Here is a 23,756-nt window from a genome sequence, read left to right as displayed (position 1 = left end):
CATATGAAAACTACTTCAATAAGAGAGCGGACACCATGCTAAATACTTGAAATGCAATATGTGACCTTGTGACCTCGTTTTTGACCCTGCATGACCCATATTCCAACTTGACCTACATATCATCTAGACACAACTTCTGACCAAATTTGGTGAAGATCGGGTGAAATCTACTTCAATTAGAAAGCAGACACCATGCTAAATCCTTGAAATGCGCTAAGTGACCTCGTGACCTAGTTTTTGACCCGGCATGACCCATATTTGAACTTGACAAAGATATTGTCTAGACACAACTTCTGACCAAGTTTGATGAAGATCGGATGAAAACTATTTAAATTAGAGAGCGGACACTGCTGTGGACGCCGTCCGCCAAGGGTGAAACTATAATACGTCCCGTTTTTAAAAACGGGCGTATAAAAATATTGCATGTGTTAATCGGTTGCATGTCTCCAATCAGACCTGACTGATATATAATCTATATACTACCTCTGACCAAGTTTGGTGAATTCAACTTGAACTAGAGCTTTGTCACTGAATGTGACTTATACCCCCATACCACTTTGACGCAGGATAAAAAGTTGTTTAAAAGTTTCGGATGAATACAATTTGAATTATAGTCCGGACAAAGTGGCGCCGTTGAAAATGCACTTATTGACCCTATGACCTAGTTCTTGACCCGACATGACCCATATTCGAACTTGACCTAGATATCAACTAGATGCAACTACTGACCAAGTTTGGTAAAGATCGGATGAATACAATTTGAATAAGAGTCCGGACAAAGTGGCGCTGTTGAAAATGGACTAATTGACCCTATGACCTAGTTTTTTACCTGGCATGACCCATATTCGAACTTGGCCTAGATATCAACTAGATGCAACTACTGACCAAGTTTGGTGAAGATAAGATTTATACAATTTGAATTAGAGTCCGGACAAAGTAAAATGCACTAATTGACCCTTTGACCTAGTTTTTGACCCAGCATGACCCATATTCGGACTTGACCTAGATATCAACTAGATGCAACTACTGACCAAGTTTGGTGAAGATCGGATGAATACAATTTGAATTAGAGTCCGGACATAGTGGCGCCGTTGAAAATGCACTAATTGACCCTATGACCTAGTTTTTGACCCGGCATGACCCATATTCGAACTTGGCCTATATATCAACTAGATGCAACTGCTGACCAAGTTTGGTGAAGATCGGATGAATACAATTTGAAATAGAGTCCGGACAAAGTGGCCCCTTTGAAAATGCACTTATTGACCCTATGACCTAGTTTTTGACCCGGCATGACCCATATTCGAACTTGGCCTAGATATCAACTAGATGCAACTGCTGACCAAGTTTGGTGAAGATCGGATGAATACAATTTGAATTAGAGTCCGGACAAAGTGATGCCTTCCGCCCGCTGCCCGCCCGCCGCCCGCCCGCCCGCCAAGGGGTTTCACATAATACGTCCCGTATTTTATACGGGCGTATAAAAAGGAATAAATCGTAAAAAAGTATTGAAAACGCATTATGTACATTTTTGAGCGAATTCAAACCACATTTGGCTTACCTAAACATCCATTGAGAAGCAGATTATAATACTCTTGTTCTGAATCAGAACAAAATTATTAAGCAAGTTAATCAATGCTAAATTTATTATCACTGTTTATCACAAACAGATCTTGAGACAAGAGTGTTATCAGTTGATTTCCTTTTTTTTACAAACATTACCATGTGTACCTTAGAATATTAAATAAATTTAAGGAATGAAAATAAATCAATTATGCAATTTTCAGTCTTAAAGAGATATTTGCATGAACAAATTCTTTAGCCTGATTCATTATCACCCCGATGTTTTGTCCATTTTTACCTATTGTTATAGATAGAACTCTGAAACGTAGTGCTAAAAGGGCCCAATGAACAGCATGTTTGAAGGTAAGAGTGGAATATAAGATTAATGTCATTAAACGAGTTCAGGAATTTTGATAGTAAGCGAGCCTTTGGCGAGCTTACTATCAAATTTCCTGGACAAGTTTAATAAATTATGGTATGATATGACGAGTGTCAGATTTTTTTATCCCATGCTTTTACGCAAACATAATGATATATCCCGAATGTTGTTTATATGTTGTGACGTTATTTGACATTGCAACATCATTTCAGCAAAATAACAAAATGCAATTGGTCAATAAACGAAAACTAAGCCAATGAAAACGCTTAAAATTTTTGTATTACACATGTGTAATATAAACAAATATGTAATGGTTGTATTACATGGGAAACAGGGTATAGCATGTGATAATTATCACATATGCAATCTTAAGTGAGACACAGTATATAAATGGGTTTTACGTTTTATTGCAAATGCTCAACTAGAGCTTTGTCACAGACCTGACGAATACCCCCACATGCCGCATTGACACATAGTATTTTGCATGTCGTCTTCACAAAAAACAGCGGACACCATGCTCAATTTTTAAAACGCACCAAGTTACCCCTTGACCTAGTTTTTGACCCAGAAAGGCCCATGTTCTAACTTGACCTTAAGATCATCTCCATAAAACTTCTGATAAAGTTTGGTGAAGATCGGATGTAAACTACTTAAATTAGAGAGCAGACACCATGCTGAATGTTAAAAAACGCACTAAGTGACCCCGTGACCTAGTTTTAGGCCCGGAATGGCCCATGTTCAAACTTGTCCTAGAGATCATTTAGATAAAACTTGTGACCAAGTTTGGTAAGGATTGGATGAAAACTACTTGAATTAGAGAGCGGACAACATGGCGAGGTTTAAAACGCACTAAGATATCCTGTGACCTAGTTTTTGACCCGGCATGACCCATATTAAACCTTGACCTAGACATTATGTAGATACAACTTCTGACCAAGTTTGGTGAAGATTGAATGAAAACTACTTGAATTAGAGAGCGGACAACATTGTGATGTTTAAAACGCACTAAGTGACCACGTGACCTTGTTTTTGACCCGGCATGACCCATATTCAAACTTTCCCTAGACATTATCAAGATACAACTCCTGACCAATACAACTCCTGACCAATTTTTTAGAAGATTGGATAAAAACTACTTGAATTAGGAGCGGACAACATGGTGAGGTTTCAAACACACAAGTGACCCTGTGACCTAGTTTTTGACCCGGCATGGCCCATGTTCGAACTTGACCTACACATCATCTAGTTACAACTTCTGACCAAGTGTGGTGAAGATCGGATTTAAACTACTTGAAATAGAGAGCGGACACCATGCTCAATGTGTAAAACGTACTAAGTGACCCTGTGACCTAGTTTTTGATCTGGCATGGCCCATGTTCGAACTTGGCCTTCAGATCATCTAGATAAAACTTCTGACCAAGTTTGGTTAAGATCAGATGAAAACTACTTGAATAAGAGAGAGGACACCATGCTGAATGTTAAAAAATGCACTATGTGACCCCGTGACCTAGTTTTTGACCCGGCAAAGCCCATGTTCGAACTTGGTCTAGACATCATGTAGATACAATTTCTGACCAAGTTTGATGAAGATCGGATGAAAAATACTTGAATTAGAGAGCGGACAACATACTGAATGTTTAAAATGCACTAAGTGACCCCTTGACCAAGTTTTTGACCCGGCAAGGCCCATGTTTGAACTTGGCCTAGACATCATGTAGATACAACTTCTGACCAAGTTTGGTGAAGATCGGATGAAAACTACTTGAATTAGAGAGCGGACAACATGCTGAATGTTTAAAACGCACTAAGTGACCCCGTGACCTAGTTTTTGACCCGGCAAGGCCCATGTTCGAACTTGGCCTAGACATCATGTAGATTCAACTTCTGACAAAGTTTGGTGAAGATCGGATGAAAACTACTTGAATTAGAGAGCGAACACTTATTACGGACCGACAGACAGACCGACAGACAAGTTCACTCCTATATACCCCCCTAAACTTCGTTTGTGGGGGTATAATTAATGCATAAGTTATTGATTTGACTTTTTTCTGAATGTTTATTTTCACAGACCTTGTAATGCCAAACAAGGTCTGGTTGTAAGATTATCTTTGTATTGATTATCATTGAAATATTTTTTGTGTGTGAGAAAATAGATAATAAGCAAGGAATGATGTGCCAACTGTTGCATGTGAAATTTATAACAGTACATATAATTTTCAGCAGTTAAGGTTAAATTCTCAATCAATTGACATTTATACTAATGACCATGTCCTTTCAGTGGCGTAGCCAGACCCAAATTTTAGCCGAGGCAGTATCTTAGGTCATTCTAGGGGGTCCGAGGGCATGTCCCCCCGTAAAAATTTGTATACCTAGAACGTCTTTGGTGTATTTTAAAGGCAATTCAAACCACATTTTATACCTAAATTATCGAAATCGTGGACACTACATATGACTGTTTAGTAACTATAAAGTAAAAAAAAATCTGCTACACGTTTATTGTCAATTTTAGATTATGTTACGGTAGCACTGTCATCATTTTCTGTCAGTTCTATCATCAAGTACATTGATTCTTTAAAAGAAAAGACTCTTTAAATAAAAAAAGGTAAATCCATTGCGCGGGATAGTTCTAATGTAAACAAAGATTCTTACCACCTGAAACGGTCTCGGATTTAACTTCACGCCGATAGACCCAGACCTGGCGGTAAAACACCCGAGTCTAGCTCGGTACATTCCGATATCCACAATGATTATGGTAGCAATATACAGTTTTTAGCCTTAGTATCGAATTGAAATTTCTAATAAATAGCAATAATAGTTTTCTACAAGTTTGATGTATCAGATTTGAGTGGTGGTGGTTTGAAATGCCTGCTTAGTGAATTTGAAAATGTGTCCAATGAATAGCCAGTGTCTCTGCTGGGCTGCCAAGGTCATGAAATACTTACAAGCTGGTTTCTAGCTCTGAAGGCTAATTTTGCATGAATTTTAAAGGTGCCTCTGCTCAACTGAATTTCTGTGAAAAACCATGTGGATGACCCTAGGATTCTTTGGTGTCGGTCAAATATTTGGTTAGTGATGCAGTAAAACAGACCTAATGAACTGGTAATTGCAGTTTAGTGGTAAATTTGTGTTGAAAATCACGGAAATGGACGTCAAAACAGGTGACATTCAGACCCCCAAATTGGCCGATTTTCCACGATAAAAATATAGAGCAAGTGGGTGCATTATGGCTATACATGTACTTTTTGGAAGACATACCCCCAACAATACTGAAGATATGTTTTGTATGATTTCAGGTTTAGATGTTGTGTCAGCTGTGAGGAGGGACAGCACCCCCATCCCGGCAGCCAGTAGCCAATTGTTGAAAAACTGTGGTGTGCCCCCTTAAAGCATCGAAGTGTACAGTGCGACGCTTTGTTATATAATATATGGATTTTCCAAATCATTTTGCTGAGCCATTTTGGCGTCAATTGAAGTTATTAAATTGAAATAATTATCTGCCTCAACATGAACCAATTGTACTCAATGATAATATTTCTTTATAAATATCATAGTGCCTAAAATTCATTAAATTGCCTCAATGTGTTATATAGATTTTATTCTTTGACATAAATTTGTTTTTTTCCTTGTAATCTAAACATTGATCTGCAATTTTTAGCCAAGGCAACAGCCTCATTGTGCCTCAGCGTGGCTACAACGCTGCCGTTTACCAATTAGTAAATGGGTCATGCGTAAATGGGTCTTATCCATATGTGGTCAGCATAGTCTATTCGGGAACTACCCTGTCTGCTATTGAGAACACAAAAACCTTGGGTCATTATATCCAACAGGGTAGCAGCACCAGAACAGACTATGCAGCCGGTCTAAAGCTATACTGGCCCCATACAGCATAAGACCCAAATTTGCATGATGCGGCTCAAATGTCGATTTGCTTCACAATCCTAGCCTTAAGTACCTGCAATCATGGCCTGGTAATTGATATAGGTGGGTTGATAGTTACTGAGGATCATCGCCTGTCGTAACTTTTTTGCTCGACTCAAACCATCTTCACGCCAGGGGCTGTTAGTGCATGCATTAAACAGACTGGTGAAGATGTGGGGATCCACACGAATTTTCCTTTCTCTCATCTGAAGTAAAATAGGACATTGTGATGTTTATATCTATTACTGGCTCCATTGTCAATAAACTGGCTGATACTTAACATTAATAAATTACTGGCCATGCAGGCTTGTATTCTGGAAATTTCTTGATAGCGTAAATTATACAATTTAATACTGCATTTGGTAGAGATACTTCTGCAATGAATGCATACAAGTCTGATTTGCATGAATGTATTCTGCATTTTCATGCTTATTTAAAATGATAAACCGACTTATTCCAGAATTTGCGTTATACGGAAATCTATCTTTCTTTGAATAATTTTACTGATTACCAACTAGATACGTATTTTTATGCATTTGTAGTCCCTCAGAAAGTTAAATTTTATTAAAGGCCTTTCTTACTTGATCCAAGTTTAAAAGGTTTCAGTTCCAACCCCTAGATACTGATGAGTAGTAAACAGCATAAAACCTGAACAGACTAGACTGCGAGTTACTCACATGCTGTTCTAGATTTATGCTGTTTGCACATAGTCATTTTCACTTTGCTTCTGAGTGGGAATGGGTTAATTATATACCATTAAGAGCTAAAGAACAGCAATCTTTATTATGACATAAAATAAACTAGTCTTTGTTTTAATAAATGAAAATCTGTATAAAGCAGCTGAGTTGACAACCATTATTTTGTTCATTAAATAAATTATCTATATTCTTAATCATCATTTGAAAATACCCAAATCTTTTTTATGACAACATTAAAATTACTATTAAATGATTGCATTCATAAACAAAAAACTTACTTCATTAAAACAACTTTAAACATAACAGAAGCAAATAAGCCACCTTCTGGGAAAACCAGGCTTAATGCATGTTTGTAAAGTGCCGTCCCAGATTAAGCTAATGCAGTTCACACAGGCTAATCAGTGACAACATGTTTTACTGTTTGTAAACAAATATACAGTCTAGAGGGTAAGTGGCGCCCCAAATTAGCAGGCTGCACAGACTTATCTGGGACGACACTTTTCACACTTGTATTAAGGCCTGCTTTTCCAGAGTGCAAACTAGAAAGGCGCGGCAGAGGCCGACGCGTATCCCCACGCCGCATGTTTGACACAGGGAACCCCAGGGTTGGTAAAGGGGCCATGCATAGTTGAGATTGAATGTATTGTCATAAGATATGTTCAGTATAAATTTGAAGTTATTCAATGTAGAAATGAAGAAGTTAATGTAAAAAAGAGTGAAAATCTTTACCCTAATTTTTCTCCTCATCCTGCCCTCCTAACAAATCTAATAATGAATCATCTTCACTGTAGTCAATTATGTACATGTCATCCTAATTAGAATGACTTATGATCTCTTATAGCCAGCTTCTTGCTTCTGTTTTGGAAAAGTTATGTTTTGAGGTTAAATGGTTGACTAAATAGTAGCGTCTCAGAAAATTTTGATCGCAATCTTGTACACAACAATGAATATGTTGAATTTCATGTCTGTCTATGATGTGCCTGTTCAAAGTCCATCTTGCTTTAAATTGTTCCTCACATTTTTCCCACTTAAACATTTTGACAGATTTTCAGTAATGAGTCTTAAATTGTAATTGCACAAATTGAAAGTTTCAGCTCTTTTATAGATTAGCCTCTTGAGGCTATATTCCATGAGTTTCTCATGCTTTTTATGCTTGACTGCATTCAATCTCTTCTCTCATATACAGGTGTCCCTTTGCGCCAATATTTTATAATCCCTTGTATAAACATTAGATTGAGCTAAACCATTTCACAGATGAGTTAAAACAAACAATTGAATACTAAATACATCTCTGCGCCCCTTCTGTGTAACCCTATGCGCCACTTTGATTTTTTTTTTTTTATATCATTTGGCAGGTTACTGTGAAACCATTATTATTCGTCCGACATTATTTTTCGCGTTTTTCGTCCTTCGACCGATGGACGAATTCAAGATCCTAACGAACAATCATGTCCCATATTTGAAACAAATAAGACTGAATTACCGTAGGCATGAGGCATTTAAATCCAGCGTAATCCACGCATATACACACGGCTCGAAATTAACACTCGCACACTCGCAAAATGCGAGAAAAAAAGATTGCAAGGTAAGTTATAAGCCACTAGTATTTTTTGCATATAAAGAAATAGTGAAAAAAAAACGAGTTATATTGCTCAGGGACCTATACAAACATGTTTGTATAGGTCCCTGTATTGCTTTAATGCGTTCGACGGCATGAACGCTAAACCGTAGGTCAATTTTTTGAACGTCCGAATACCCATATGCGGAAGCGCGCAACTTGTTTGTTGACTGGTATACTTATAATACAGATACACAGATGGTATTGATACAAAGAACATGAAACAGTCGACTATTCACACTCAAGTTAAATCCGGTTTTGACACAAAGGGGTGTTCATTATACAGTGTACAGTGTACTGACAACTGACATTTCCTGTAAAACGCGAATGCAATAAGGCTGTATCGAATGCGTCGACTTCGTTTAGGTAAAATAGTGTTGATTAGCGCTAATTGTTAACAACTTTATTACCCATTGTGTGTATTGTGTTTTTCAGGGGTGATGCAGATTATACAGCCTACACACGGCGAATCCGGATTAAAGACAATACTATTAAACGCAATTAAAATGTGACGATGTGTGAAATATATTATGCGCTTTGTTACAAATTAATAAAGAACATTTTGATTTGTGTTTGGTTGTTTGGTTTCAAATATTTACGAAGCAAAACGCTTGAAACTTTAATGAAATATGACCAAAATAATTTGCTTACGCTAATTATAACCCATAATGTTCGCACCTTCTCTAATTGGCGCCGATAAAGGTAAGATTGTAATCAGTTTGACCGTGATAGTAATGGAAAAAGACTAATTGGCAATTGGCTTCGTTGTTTAAAACACTTGTTAACGATTATTCAGTCCAACTTATCCGCTAATCATAACAAAGAACGTGTCAATGACATAAAATGATAAGGGACAGTTACTATCACCTAAAATAACAGACTTGCTAATTGGCATATGCCAAACAAGGCCCACCTCCTGCAAGTGACTACCAAGTGCTGCACCTCTCTTTCCCCAGCACAATGTATTTACTTACCTCCCTTTAAAGCTTATTACTTCCCTTGGATTTGTTTTTTTGACCTTTGACCTTGAAGGATGACCTTGACCTTAATCTTTAACCACTTAAAATGTGCAGCTCCATGAGATACACATGAATGCCAAATATCAAGTTGCTATCATCAATATTGCAAAAGTTATGGCCAATGCTCCATACCGGGGGCATAAAAATAAGTGAGAATCTTTGACCCGGCCCCACCCCCAACCCCCATAACTTTTGACCCAGGGATCAAATCAAAAATTCCGTCACTGTCACCGTTGCACATATGCTCATAGCTACAATGTATGTAAGTTTCAAGGTTCTAATGCTAATAGTGTAGGAGGAGCCGGTGGCCAGGACGGACGGATGGACTGACAGACGCACATCAATACAATATCCCCATTTTTTCTCCGAAAAACGTGGGGATAACAAATGAAGTTATTGATTTCTGCATCAGAATGGCAATTTACGGGTATTTGTTTGCGTTTCTTGAATTAATGAACATTGTATCCAGAATTGTATCAAATAGTGTATTTGACATTTGTCTTAATGAATGAAATGATGAATGGATGTGGTGTTTATTCTGATTTGAATTGCACTTGTTCATGCGTTCAATTGCGTTCCATAGACAAAAAAAACAAGGGCTGTTTGTAAAACATGCATGCCCCCCATATGGGCTGTCTGTTGTAGTGGCAGCCATTGTGTGAATACTATTTTTGTCACTGTGACCTTGACCTTTGACCTAGTGACCTGAAAATCAATAGGGGTCATCTGCGAGTCACGATCAATCTACCTATGAAGTGTCATGATCCTAGGCAAAAGCGTTTTTGAGTTATCATCCAAAAAACATTTTACTATTTCGGGTCACTGTGACCTTGACCTTTGACCTTGTGACCTCAAAATCAATAGGGGTCATCTGCGAGTCATAATCAATCTACCTATGAAATTTCATGATCCTAGGCATATGCGTTCTTGAGTTATCATCAAAAACCATTTTACTATTTCGGGTCACCGTGACCTTGACCTTTGACCTAGTGACCTCAAAATCAATAGGGGTCATCTGCGAATCATTATCAATCTACCCATGAAGTTTCATGATCCTAGGCGTATGCGTTCTCGAGTTATAATTGGAAACCATTTTACTATTTCGGGTCACCGTGACCTTGACCTTTGACCTAGTGACCTCAAAATCAATAGGGGTCATCTGCGAGTCATGATCAATCTACCCATGAAGTTTCATGATCCTAGGCGTATGCATTCTTGAGTTATCATCCGGAAACCATTTTACTATTTCGGGTCACCGTGACCTTGACCTTTGACCTAGTGACCTCAAAATCAATAGGGGTCATCTGCAAGTCATGATCAATGTACCTATGAAGTTTCATGATCCTAGCCCCAAGCGTTCTTGAGTTATCATCCGGAAACCACCTGGTGGACGGACCGACCGACCGACAGACCGACATGTGCAAAGCAATATACCCCCTCTTCTTCGAAGGGGGGCATAATAATATTGAATTTCTTCACTTTCTTGTGTTAACAAAGTCAACACAATCAGCTTACACATTACAATCCACTATATAACCACACTAGAGAGATGTCACAAAAGTGACTCAAAATAAACCAAACTGCTTTTTCTGGAAAGCAGCCATGTCCATGGCTAAGTTCAAGGGCTCATAACTAAGGAACATCACTAACTGTGCTCTACAAGCTAACAAGGGACAAAATTGTCACAAAACCAGGTTTTCATTGTGAAAAAAAAATCTGATAAAGGGAGAAAACTCAAACTGAACTTTTGAAATGACCAAAAAAAATTAACCCCCTTTGTATTTTTTTTTTTTTTTTTAAAATCTATTTTTAGTCGTGGCGACCTTGACATTGGAGATATTGACGTGATTCTTTCGTGGGACACACCGTCCCATGATGATGAACAAATGTGCCAAATGATTTTAAAATCTCACAATGAATGACATAGTTATGGCCAGGACAAGCTCATTTATGGCCATTTTTGACCTTTGAACTCAAAGTGTGACCTTGACCTTGGAGATATCGACGTAATTATTTCGCGCGACACACCGTCCAATGATGGTGAACAAATGTGCCAAATGATTTTAAAATCTGACGATGAACGACATAGTTATGGCTCGGACAAGCTCATTTATGGCCATTTTTGACCTTTGAACTCAAAGTGTGACCTTGACCTTGGAGATATCGACGTAATTATTTCGCGCGACACACCGTCCAATGATGGTGAACAAATGTGCCAAATGATTTTAAAATCTGACAATGAACGACATAGTAATGGCCCGGACAAGCTTATTCCGCCAGCCCGCCAGCCCGCCAGCCAGCCAGCCAGCCCGCCAGCCCGCCCGCATTCGCCAATCTAATAACCAGTTTTTTCCTTCGGAAAACCTGGTTAAAAATAGTGTATGCTTTTGCCATAACAATGGCTAAGTACCGGGACACATAGCTCAGGTATGAGTAGATCTCTGTGCATGAAAAAAGTTGTTTTACTATCTACACTTAACTGTGATGACATTTTCAAGTTTCCATTAAATTGATTGGGAAATGTAGCATAAGTTTGCTCTACAAAAGGGCACGCAACTCAGGAGCATGTGGATCACTCGGCTTTACAAAGGCTTCTCCCACATTAATACTTCAAGGTGATGAAATATATCAGTTTCCATTCAATAGCTTTAGAAATATAGAACAAGAGGGCCTGAAAGGCCAAAAGTCGCTCACCTGAGATTCAAAGGAACTGACATCGTTTGTGCAGCCAAAGATGTCATTAGAACAAAATGTTCTTACCAACTTTCATGACCAGTGAACACCCTGGCAGCCACGTTTTTCAACAGACCAGAACCATTTTCATACACATCCAATATATCATTTAAACAAATATACTGACAAAGTTTCATGAAGATTCATATACTATAGCCATATAAGGAAAAATGCCTTGCCCCTTGGCAGCCATGTTTTTCAAGCAAACGTAAACATTTTCGAACTCATCCAAGATATCATACAGATATCATCACCAATCTTCTGACCAAATTTCATTAAGAATGGACAATAAATGTGGCATCTAGAGTGTTAACAAGGTTTTACTAAAGCCATATCAGGAAAACTGCCCCGCCCCCTGGTGGCCATGTTTTTTCACTGATCTGGACCATTTTCAAACTCATCCGAGATATCAATGAAACCAATGTTTTGACCAAGTTTCATGATGATTGGGCAAAAATTCTGACTTCTAGAGTGTTCACAAGGTTTCTCTAAAGCCATATAAGGAATACTGCCCCGCCCCCTGGCGGCCATGTTTTTTCACCGATCTGGACCATTTTCGAACTCGTCCGAGATATCAATAAAACCAATGTTTTGACCAAGTTTCATGATGATTGGGCTAAACTTGTGACTTCTAGAGTGTTCACAAGGTTTCTCTTAAGCCATATAAGGAATACTGCCCCGCCCCCATGCGGCCATGTTTTCAACGGACCGGAACCATTTTTGAACTCAACCAACAAATCATTTGGACAAACATTTTGACAAAGTTACATGAAGATTGGGCATCAAATGTGACTTCTACTGTCTTCACAAGGTTTTTCATTTTTTTGACCTAGTGACCTAGTTTTTGACCCAGCATGACCCTGTTTAAAACTCAGTCGAGGTATCAATGGGACAAATGTTCTGACCAAATTTCATGAAGATCAGACAATAAATGTGGCCTCTAGAGTGTTCACAAGGCAAAATGTTGACGACGCACGGCGGACAACGCACGACGGACAAAAGGCAATCACAAAAGCTCACCATGAACACGTTGTGCTCAGGTGAGCTAAAAATACCACGCCCCCATGGCGGCCATGTTTTTCCACCAACCGGAACCATTTTCAAACTCATCAAAGATATAATTGGGACAAATTATCTGACCAAGTTTCATGATGATTGGACAATAAATGTGGCCTATAGAGTGTTAACAAGGTTTTACAAAAGCATGATATATAGCCATATTAGGAAAGACGCCCCGCCCCCCAGTGGCAATGTTTTTTAAGCAACCGAAACCATTTTCGAACTCATCCAAGATATCATTAGGACAAACCTTCTGACCAAGTTTCATGAAGATCGGAAAATAAATGTGGCCTCTAGAGTGTTACCAAGGTTTTTCTATAGCCATATAAGGAAAAATGCCCCTCCCCCTGACGGCCATGTTTTTCAACCAACCGGCATCATTTTTTAACTTGTCCAAGATATTATTGGGATGAATCTTCTGACCAATTTTCATGAAGATCGGACAATAAATGTGACCTCTGGATCAGTGTTAACAATATTTTACTATTATATATAGCCATATAAGGAAAAATGCCCCGCCCCTTGGCGGCCATGTTTTTCTAGCAAACGTAACCATTTTCGAACTAATCCAAGATATCATTAAGAAAAATCTTCTGACCATATTTCATCAAGATTGGACAATAAATGTGGCCTCTAGAGTGTTAACAAGGTTTTACTATATATAGCCATATAAGGAAAAATGCCTCGCCCACTGGCGCCCATGTTTTTAAACCAACTGGCATCATTTTTGAACTGGTCCAAGATATTATTGGCATGCGTCTTCTGACCAAGTTTCATGAAGATTGGACAATAAATGTGGCCTCTAGAGTGTTAACAAAATTTTACGATAGCCATATATAGCCATATTAGGAAAAATGCCCCGCCCCATGGCAGCCATGTTTTTCAAACAAAGGTTACCATTTTCGAACTCATCCAAGATATCATTGGGACAAATCTTCTGACCAAGTTTCATGATGAGCGGAAAATAAATGTGACCATTGGAGTGTTAACAAGGTTTCACAATAGCCATATAAGGAAAATAGCCCCGCCCCCGTGGTGGCCATGATATTATTGGGATGAATCTTCTGACCGAGTTTCATGAAGATCAGACTATAAATGTGGCCTCTAGAGTGTTAACAAGATTTTACTATAGCCTTATATAGCCATATAAGGAAAAATGTCCCGCCCCTTGGCGGCCATGTTTTTCAAGCAAACATAACCATTTTCGAACTCTTCCAAGATATCATTAAGACAAATCTTCTGACCATATTTCATCAAGATTGGACAATAAATGTGGCCTCTAGAGTGTTAACAAGGTTTTACTATATATAGCCATATAAGGAAAAATGCCCCGCCCCCTGGCGCCCATGTTTTTAAACCACCCGGCATCATTTTTGAACTGGTCCAAGATATTATTGGGATGCGTCTTCTGACCAAGTTTCATGAAGATTGGACAATAAATGTGGCCTCTAGAGTGTTAACAAAATTTTACGATAGCCATATATAGCCATTTATAAGGAAAAATGCCCCGCCCCTTGGCAGCCATGTTTTTCAAACAAAGGTTACCATTTTTTAACTCATCCAAGATATAAGTGGGATAAATCTTCTGAGCAAGATTCATGAAGATTGGAAAATAAATGTGGCCTCTAGAGTGTTAACAAGGTTTTACTATAGCCATATAAGGAAAAATGCCCCGCCCCCTGGCGGCCATGTTTTTCAACCAACCGGCATCATTTTCGAACTCATCCAAGATATTATTGGGATGAATCTTCTGACCAAGTTTTATGAAGATCAGACAATAAATGTGGCCTCTAGAGTGTTAACAAGATTTTACTATAGCCATATAAGGAAAAATGCCCCTCCCCTTGGCAGCCATGTTTTTCAAGCAAACATAACCATTTTCGAACTCATCCAAGATATCATTAAAACCAATCTTTAGACCAAATTTCATGAAGATAAGACAATAAATGTGGCCTCTAGAGAGTTAACAAGGCAAATGTTGACGCCAAACAACGCACAACAAACAACGGACGACGGACAAAAAGCGATCACAAAAGCTCACCATAAGCACGTTGTGCTCAGGTGAGCTAAAAAGTTAGCTCCAAAAACTTACAACATCTTATAAATACAAAAAGCTAAGTTCATGGGCAGATAACTCAGGAACATGTCGATCACTGGGTATTTAGAAGGTGTAGTGAACACCTACACTTCATGGGGATGACATATTTCTAGTCAATTGACTAAGAAATGTACATGTACTTTGTTACAAAAACTACATTCTAACCTGTCAATAAAGACCACTCAAGGGATTTGGTCGTTGTGGTCTTTGTTCACAGGTGGTCTTTATTCCCAGGGTTGATTGAAACTTTGCAAAATATGCTAGTAGTTTTTTAACAGGTACCTTATCTATGTATGTGCTCTAATGTTTAAATGTTTGAATACTTATGCATGTATAATGAAATAAAGGATTGAAAACATAGTCTTGTTTTTATATTTATTATTTCCATTCCCTTATGTTTGTATTATTTATTTCATTAATCATATACATGTATAAAAAACTATTGACATACATGTATATGTACATATAATTCAGAATGTTCTGGTTTTGAGTTTTGCCAACACCAAGATCACTAGCCACTCGTCTACAACTGTGTCCTTTAACTAACAATCTAATGACAGCAACGCGTTCTTCCAATGTCAAGAACTTACGATTGGAAGCCATGATGGCTAACTTGAACTGACAATTTACTTATCTATAATCTATGCACGTCTTATCATAGAGAAATTTAAGGAGGGAATTACTATCAAAATGTTTGTATTTAAGGCATCGTAATTGATATGAAAACATTAATTTCCTTAACGAGTTAATGAAAGCTCCAAACTTGTCTTTGATGTTTTCGGCAATTAGTACATTAATTGCGAGTCACTTAAATGCAAAGGCAAATTTTTACACTTTTGACAAACTGTCAAATGCATAAACGAAGCAGGCTATTACCAAGTAGCAATTCGTGTTAAATAAACAAACAACTGCTATCGAGTGCAATAAACTGTCACTTGCCTATATTTCCATAGCGACCGACGAGTCCACTGGTAAGATGTTTATCACGTGACTACACAGCGTCATGGCGGCCATTTTGTTTTTTGAAAGTTGCAAAATTGTTGATTTTTATGATTGCAGTGGGTGTTGTAAGCTATCAAAATGGACGTTTGGGAATGTAAAAGGGCGGTCTTTGGTCTTTGTTCGCAGGTGGGCTTTATTCGAAGGTTCAATATATAGTGAAATCGTTCGGGAGGAAATTGGTGTGGTCGTTATTGACTGTTGGTCGCTATTAACAGGCGGTCACACGGGCAGGTTGGACTGTATATCCCGAAAAATAACAAACAGACCAACTGACAATTTGACTCCAAAATATGCTTCATCTCAATCATTGTTTGTTGGGTCATGATCATTAATAAAAATGATGTATTATACCAGAGCACTGCATAGCGGGTGCCAACGCTCGACTGTGGGTGCAGTTTTGAATAAATGAAAGCTTGTAAGAAGAAATAGAAGAAAGGTAAGTGACAAGATTGTTTTTTAAAGGTCACAGTGACCTTGACCTTTGACCTAGTGAACCAAAAACGGGTGTGGCGTGTAGAACTCATCAAGGCGCAGCTACATATTTAGTTTCAATGATGTAGGTGGAAGCACTTTGATTTTAGAGCCAATGTTAAGGTTTTAGCACGACGCGGACGGCGGACGGCAGATGCCGGACGACGAGCTGGCAATGCCTCAGGTTTTTTCCGAAAACAGCTGAGCTAAAGATGTATATCTTCATACAAAAAATATCAAGATTTACCAAGAAGTGATACAAATATTTTAGAACCTGTTTGTACAGCTGAAATGCTTTCAGAGTATATCCACATCTGCCCAGCAGAGCTATCAGCACACTGTATTCATGACTGGATGGCTGCACACGATCTTGCTCTATCATCCATTTGTCAAACACCTCTATAGCTTCCTTTACCTGCAACACCAAAGCAAGCAGAGACTGCCAATATATTCATATTTTGGGATTATTACATGCACCATCACATGTGTCTAATTTGTATTAGGAAAATTTATTAAACTTGAAGAAAACAAGATGCGTTTGTGAAACACAATGTCCCCCTATATGATGTTTGACCTTGAAGGATGACCTTGACCTTGACCCTTCACCACTCAAAATGTGCAGCTCCATGAGATACACATGCATTTCAAATATAAAATTGCTAGCTTCAATATTGCAGAAGTGACATTACATGAGCAATTTTGACCCATATATTTGACCTTGAAGGATGACCTTGACTTTTCACCACTCAAAATGTGCAGCTCCATGAGATACACATGCATGCCAAAAATCAAGTTGCTATCTTCAATACAGCAAAAGTATTCATAAAATAAGCGATTTGGGCCACATATATTTGACCTCTGACCTTGAAGGATGACCTTGACCTTGCCCTTTCACCACTCAAATTGTGCAGCTCCATGAGATACACATGCATGCCAAATATCAAGTTGCTATCTTCAATATTTCAAAAGTATTCATAAAATAAGCGATTTGGGCCACATAAATTTGACCTCTGACCTTGAAGGATGACCTTGACCTTTCACCACTCAAAATGTGCAGCTCCATGAGATACACATGCATGCCAAATATCAAGTTGCTATCTTCAATATTGCAAAAGTATTCATAAAATGAGCGATTTTGGCCACATATATTTGACCTCTGACCTTGAAGGATGACCTTGACCTTTCACCACTCAAAATGTGCAGCTCCATGAGATACACACGCATGCCAAATATCAAGTTGCTATATTCAATATAGCAAAAGTTATTGCAAAATGTTAAAGTTGGCGCAAACCAACCAACCAACAGACCAACCAACAGACAGGGCAAAAACAATATGTCCCCCACTACTATAGTGGGGGACATACAAACCCTCCAAATACTTCCATATCTTTTAAGTACAAGTCTTTAAATGACTGCAAAGACACATATAGGTTTCATTGAGTATCTGGAGTAAATGGACAATAACAATTTGTTGCTCTAATACATGCTTATAGTTACCATGCTTCATTATTCCAGATTGTTGCTTACAAGCTGTATAATACAGTATGAATTCAAACAATATTTAAGCTTTTAATATTTTTTTTTTTTTAATAAAGACAAAAGAATATTTTACAAAATCAAAACATGGTTTGTTCTAAAATTCAAATACATATGTAACTATCTGCTAAGTAAATATCCCTGTCCTCCAAAAGTACTTAAATGTATGCTAAAAGATATGCGTTCTTGTGAAATACTAAAATGCTCATTTTATTTAAAACATTTTCGTAAGAAATATTCAATTATGTTTATTTTCGATAGGGCTTAGCCAAATGTCCTTAAAAGTTTCCTGTACATGTCATACAAACATTACTTAAACCAGAGACCATACAAGTTTGTATAAAACCTATGCAATTAATAATTTCCAAATCGTTATTTTAATAATTTCAATCCATTGTTTTTGTACTTTGGTTGGTAAGATTTTTGTTTATAAGTGTATTCACTTGATTGCCCTATCTTGTATGTAGAAAGTATACAATTAACTAGAAATGGCGCAGCAGAGGCCGACGCGTATCCCCACACCGCATGTTTGACCAAGGGGCGCCCCAGGGTTGGTTATGGGGCCATGCATAGTTATCCCCACGTTTTTGGAGAAAAAGTGGGGATATTGTATTGATGTGCGTCTGTCCGTCCGTCCTGGCCACCTGCTCCTCCTACACTATAAGCACTAGAACCTTGAAACTTACATACATGGTAGCTATGAGCATATGTGTGACGGTGACAGTGACCGAATTTTTATCTGACCCCTGGGTCAAAAGTTATGGGGGTTGGGGCGTGGCCGGGTCAGAGATTTTCACTCATTTTTTTATGTTATTTTACATTAACTTCTTAATTTCTGCACTGGTTTACTTCAAATTGATACTGAGCCTCTCTTTTGAAAATAAGGTCAATCTCAACTATGCATGGCCCCATTACCAAACCTGGGGCGCCGGGCCACATAGGCCACGCCCACCCAAAATTGCCTTTTACTATAATTTCTTCATTTCTACACCGATTCACTTCAAATTGATACTGAACCTCTCTTATGACAATATGGTCAATCTCAGCTATGCATGGCCCCATTACCAACCCTAGGGCATCCCGCCCACATAGGCCACGCCCACCTAAAATTGCCATTTACTGTAATTTCTTCATTTCTACACCGATTCACTTCAAATTGATACTGAACCTCTCTTATGACAATACGGTCAATCTCAGCTATGTATGGCCCCTTTACCAACCCTGGGGCGCCCTGCCCATAATAGGCCACACTCACCCAAAATTGTCTTTTACTATAATTTCTTCATTTCTACACCGATTCACTTCTAATTGATACTGAATTTTTCTTATGACAATACGGTCTATCTCAACTATGCATGGACCCATTACCAACCATGGGGCGCCCCTGGGTCAAACATGCTTCTGCCGCGCCATTTCTAGTTGAAATTGACCTTATTGTCATAAGATATGTTCAGTATCAATTTGAGGTAAATCAGTGTAGAAATAAAGTAGTTAATGTAAAATAACCTAAAAATATGAGTGAACATCTCTGACCTGCCCAACCCCAACCCCCATAACTTTTGACCCAGGGGTCAGATGAAAAAATTCCAAATAGTGCACTGTCGCACATATGCTCATAGCTACCATGTGTGTAAGTTTCAAGGTTCTGATGCTTATAGTGTAGGAAGAGATAGTGGCCAGGACAAACAGACGGCAGAGATAACCACATAATCCCCACTTTTTCTCCGAAAAGCGTGGGGATAATAAGTACAACATTTTTATTATTTGCATAATTTAATTGCATTTTTTTGTAACTTAGTCAATAAGATGTACATGAGAAACGATATCTACCAAGATATTTGTGTATATTTGACTGTGAAAGAAGTAAATTGTGAATAAAAGACAGTGTCATGAGGGCTTACTTTTCCAGCTTTCTCCAGTTCCATGATTCGCCTGCCATACCAGAAAGGTGAATGACGCCTCCCATATCGTGACAAGCGAATATGGTTGTAGAACGATGTCTCTTTTTCCTCTTTCTTCACATCTTCTTCATAGCTTGATGACACAGTTTGAAAGAAGAACTCGATTTTGTATAGCACAATGTTATTATATATACAAACATGTATCGACACTGGAAAAATAATTAACGTGTAGAATAGTTAATGGAAGACTGTCTTGACTTTCAGACATTTAACAACAATTAATGAAACAAGGCTGCATAAATGCCCTAAATTACTAAGTAAAAATAAATATTAAAGGGACTGTCAACCACGAATGACGAAAAAACAAAAGTTCTAAAATACCGTATTTTTTACAATTGTTAGTTTATATTGATTAAAATATCACGACTGGTATATTACATTACTTGAAAAAAGTTAATATTTTCAGTATATTCAGTAATAAAATTTCGCGATGTGAAATCGAAAGTACATCGTGAAAATACTTGACATAACGATTTACACACTATAAATAACGCAAGTAGATTGATCATTTTATATATAAAATAAATACAATTCTCTATGCATGCACAATAAGCATTTCTAGGTTTACCAGGTGTCCATGATGATTAATCTACTGGCGTTATTTATAGTTAACTGGTAGTTACCTGGTAGACATACATGTACCCAGTAAAATGTATTACCAAATATACAGAAAATATGAAAACTTAACAACTTTTTTTAAGTAATGTAATATACCAGTTGTGATATTTTAATCAATATAAACTAATAATTGTAAAAAAATACGGTATTTTACAACTTTTCGTCGTCGTGGTTGACAGTCCCTTTAAACAATTAACAAAAAGTTCCAATTGAAAAAACAAAGCAGTATCCATGACATTAAAACAATTTAATGCATTACAAATACAAATACTTTAAAATAATTTATATAAATCTGCAAACAATGTTGTGAATTGCTGGTAAAAAAATACTTTTATGCAGACATGTAAATTTAAGGAATTTTTTTTGGGACATGATATAAACAACAATTTAGGAGTTTGTATAAGTCATTTTTGGATGCGATTATAATACTTGACAAGATAAATGCGGTAGTAAGAGACAAGTCACTTGCAACAGGTTGGCCATGTTTATCACATGCCAATAAACTAGACAATTGTTATGAAGTGTTAGTAATTGGCTCTTTTTAGTCCATGCTAATTAAAAAGTTTAATTGTTACGATGTGACAGTAAACCAATTAATGAGACTGGCGGACTGTGTTTCCATATAGAAAGCCAATTTAAAATTGATCTTTATTCAATTTCAATAAGGGAAAAACTGACGAAAATGGTACCATATTCAGAGACGTTGTACGTCTCCAAGTCTATTAAATTTGTATAACGGAAATACTGACGACAATGTTATCATTTTCAACACTAATAAGAGCAGAAACAAATATTATAAGTTATTATTTAAGCATACATGCCATAATTTTTGAGACCAATTCCGGGACATTGAGTTAAATTGTCCGGGACTTTTGCCGATTTTCCGGGACATGTATAAAATGTAGCGATATTTAAAGACATATGCATTTTTGGTACGTTTTTTTTTTTGTTTCGCATCGTTAATAGCAAAAGTTCGAAAGCCTATCCGAAATACACTTGATCTATTAACGTCAAATTAAACATTTCTACTTCCGTTACTAGATACAAGCCACGTGTTTTCAGTGTAAGCGTTCTAAACATAGATGGTGACGTCACTGCGTTATTGTTATTAAGACCGGTGTGTGTAACGCGTAGTTGTTGATACGCCTTTATTCATTTATAACATTTATATAATAAAAAAATACAACAATACAGTACCGTTAGATCGTCAACTCAAATCAATTCACAATAGGTTTTTTAACGTTATGTTTACTGGGGGTTTAGAACAAGACAATAATAAACCGTGTGAGGATGACGTTTTTATATGCTTTCTTTTTTACTCAACTTCTTTGTCGGTTAAACGTGCGAACATAAACTGCTTTTAATTTTTTACTCAGCGATATTGGACTTAAGATGTGTGAACAACTATCCTTTGTCCTTACGCAGCGGGAAATAATGACGTAGTAGATTAAAGTCAATTTACAACCACATTAAACAATGCCGCCTTTTCGGTTTGACCGCGGGTTTGACCGCGAACGTGAGACAATCGATATAATAACAGGACCCCTGTTAATTGATCGATTTTGACACGTAGCGTAGTCTGCCTATTCGGGTAGGCATTGTCATGGAGACGCTGCAGATATACACAGATTCGAGGTGCAGTTAAGCTTAAGATAAGGTACATGTATTTATGGATTTTGTAAATTCCGGGACATTTGACAGATTTCCGGGACAGCGGGACAAGTTCTTCATTTCCGGGACTGTCCCGGACAATCCGGGACGTATGGCATGCATGATTTAAGTCAGCAAATTATTTTGCTAAGTTTTGAATAAAACTTAAAGTCTATTGCAGTGTCAATACCTAAACATTTTAATTGCTGTGTAAATATCTGACCATTATGTACATTAATTTGTTTAATGTGCCTGAAAAACACAAAACACATTGGGCATGCAGGTTGTTAAACATTAGCCCTTATCTTTACTGTTCTACCAAAAGGACTAAAGGAAGTTAATGGTATCTATTCAGCTTAACTGCATTAGTGTCTCACAGGTAATGTCAAGTGTAAGCAGTATAATGTATTCTTCTTTGTTTAGTATCATAATATTTCTGAATTGCAAAACAAATATATGCATGGATTATGTTGGATACGTATTAATATTTTTCATGCCTATGCGTGGATGGCTTAAGTTGTATATTTATGTCTTATATATGCCAACAGTAATTTGGCCTTTAACAATTTAAACGTTGGGCATAATTAATTAATTGGATCTTAAATTTGTGAATTAGTCTACGTAAGAAATCGACAAAATCTCTGTCCCACAATTTATAATGATTTTGCAGTGATGATCTCTGTCCCACAATTTATAATGATTTTGCAGTGATGATCTCTGTCCCACAATTTATAATGATTTTGCAGTGATGATCTCTGTCCCACAATTTATAATGATTTTGCAGTGATGATCTCTGTGCCACAATTTATAATGATTTTGCAGTGATGCGCAAGTTTTCTTAACAGCAATATTCATCATGTCGAACTCTTAGAACCAAACATTCAACCAAAAGTGCATGTATTTGATGTTATATAAACTCTTTCAGTGCTGGAACCGAATTTTGAAGGCCTTTGCAAACAGTTTGGATCCAGATGAGACGCCACAGAATGTGGCATCTCATCTGGATCCAAACTTTTTGCTGTTCTTATAGTATTCTTTGAAAAAAATCAAAGAAAATGCTAATTTTAGAAATTCAGTAGACGACATTTTAGCAGACGACAAATTTCTCAGCATGCAAAGGGTTAAACAAGATGTACATACCTTGCATTGTCTGCAAATTCTGTAAATACAGGAATATCAGCCTCACTTTGAAGATTGCCAAAGGTATCAGCCCAACTCTCTCTGGTATTCCTGCGTTATTATATTTGTTGGATTATTATGCATAGTGGTATGATGAATCGAATTTACTGAAAACCATTACTACATAACTTGTAAACATCTATATAATTTATTATTTCCAATGCTTCAAAGTTCAATCTGTCATGAAATTATTCATTTGCACACTTTAAAGTCAAAATTTGCAAACAAGTTCCCTTAAGAAAAAATGTACTGTA

At 37.4% G+C, this 23,756-nt stretch overlaps 1 protein-coding gene across 2 annotated transcripts in view; it reads right to left on the bottom strand.

Moving 5' to 3' along the window:
* The window catches only part of LOC127866135 (pentatricopeptide repeat-containing protein 1, mitochondrial-like), a 43,054-nt gene that overhangs the window by 11,330 nt on the left and 7,968 nt on the right, over positions 1–23,756 (bottom strand). For both annotated transcript variants that reach the window (XM_052406544.1, XM_052406546.1), the window contains exons 3-6: positions 23,464–23,553; positions 19,996–20,128; positions 16,833–16,973; positions 5,895–6,066 (exon numbers count right to left, since the gene is read on the bottom strand). In XM_052406544.1, coding sequence (XP_052262504.1) covers positions 5,895–6,066; positions 16,833–16,973; positions 19,996–20,128; positions 23,464–23,553 — 536 coding nt within the window. The remainder of the gene's footprint in view (positions 1–5,894; positions 6,067–16,832; positions 16,974–19,995; positions 20,129–23,463; positions 23,554–23,756) is intronic.

This window comes from Dreissena polymorpha, chromosome 2 (genome assembly GCF_020536995.1).
Source record: "Dreissena polymorpha isolate Duluth1 chromosome 2, UMN_Dpol_1.0, whole genome shotgun sequence".
NCBI classification, from domain to species: domain Eukaryota; kingdom Metazoa; phylum Mollusca; class Bivalvia; order Myida; family Dreissenidae; genus Dreissena; species Dreissena polymorpha.
This window is presented reverse-complemented; position numbering and strand designations above follow the sequence as displayed.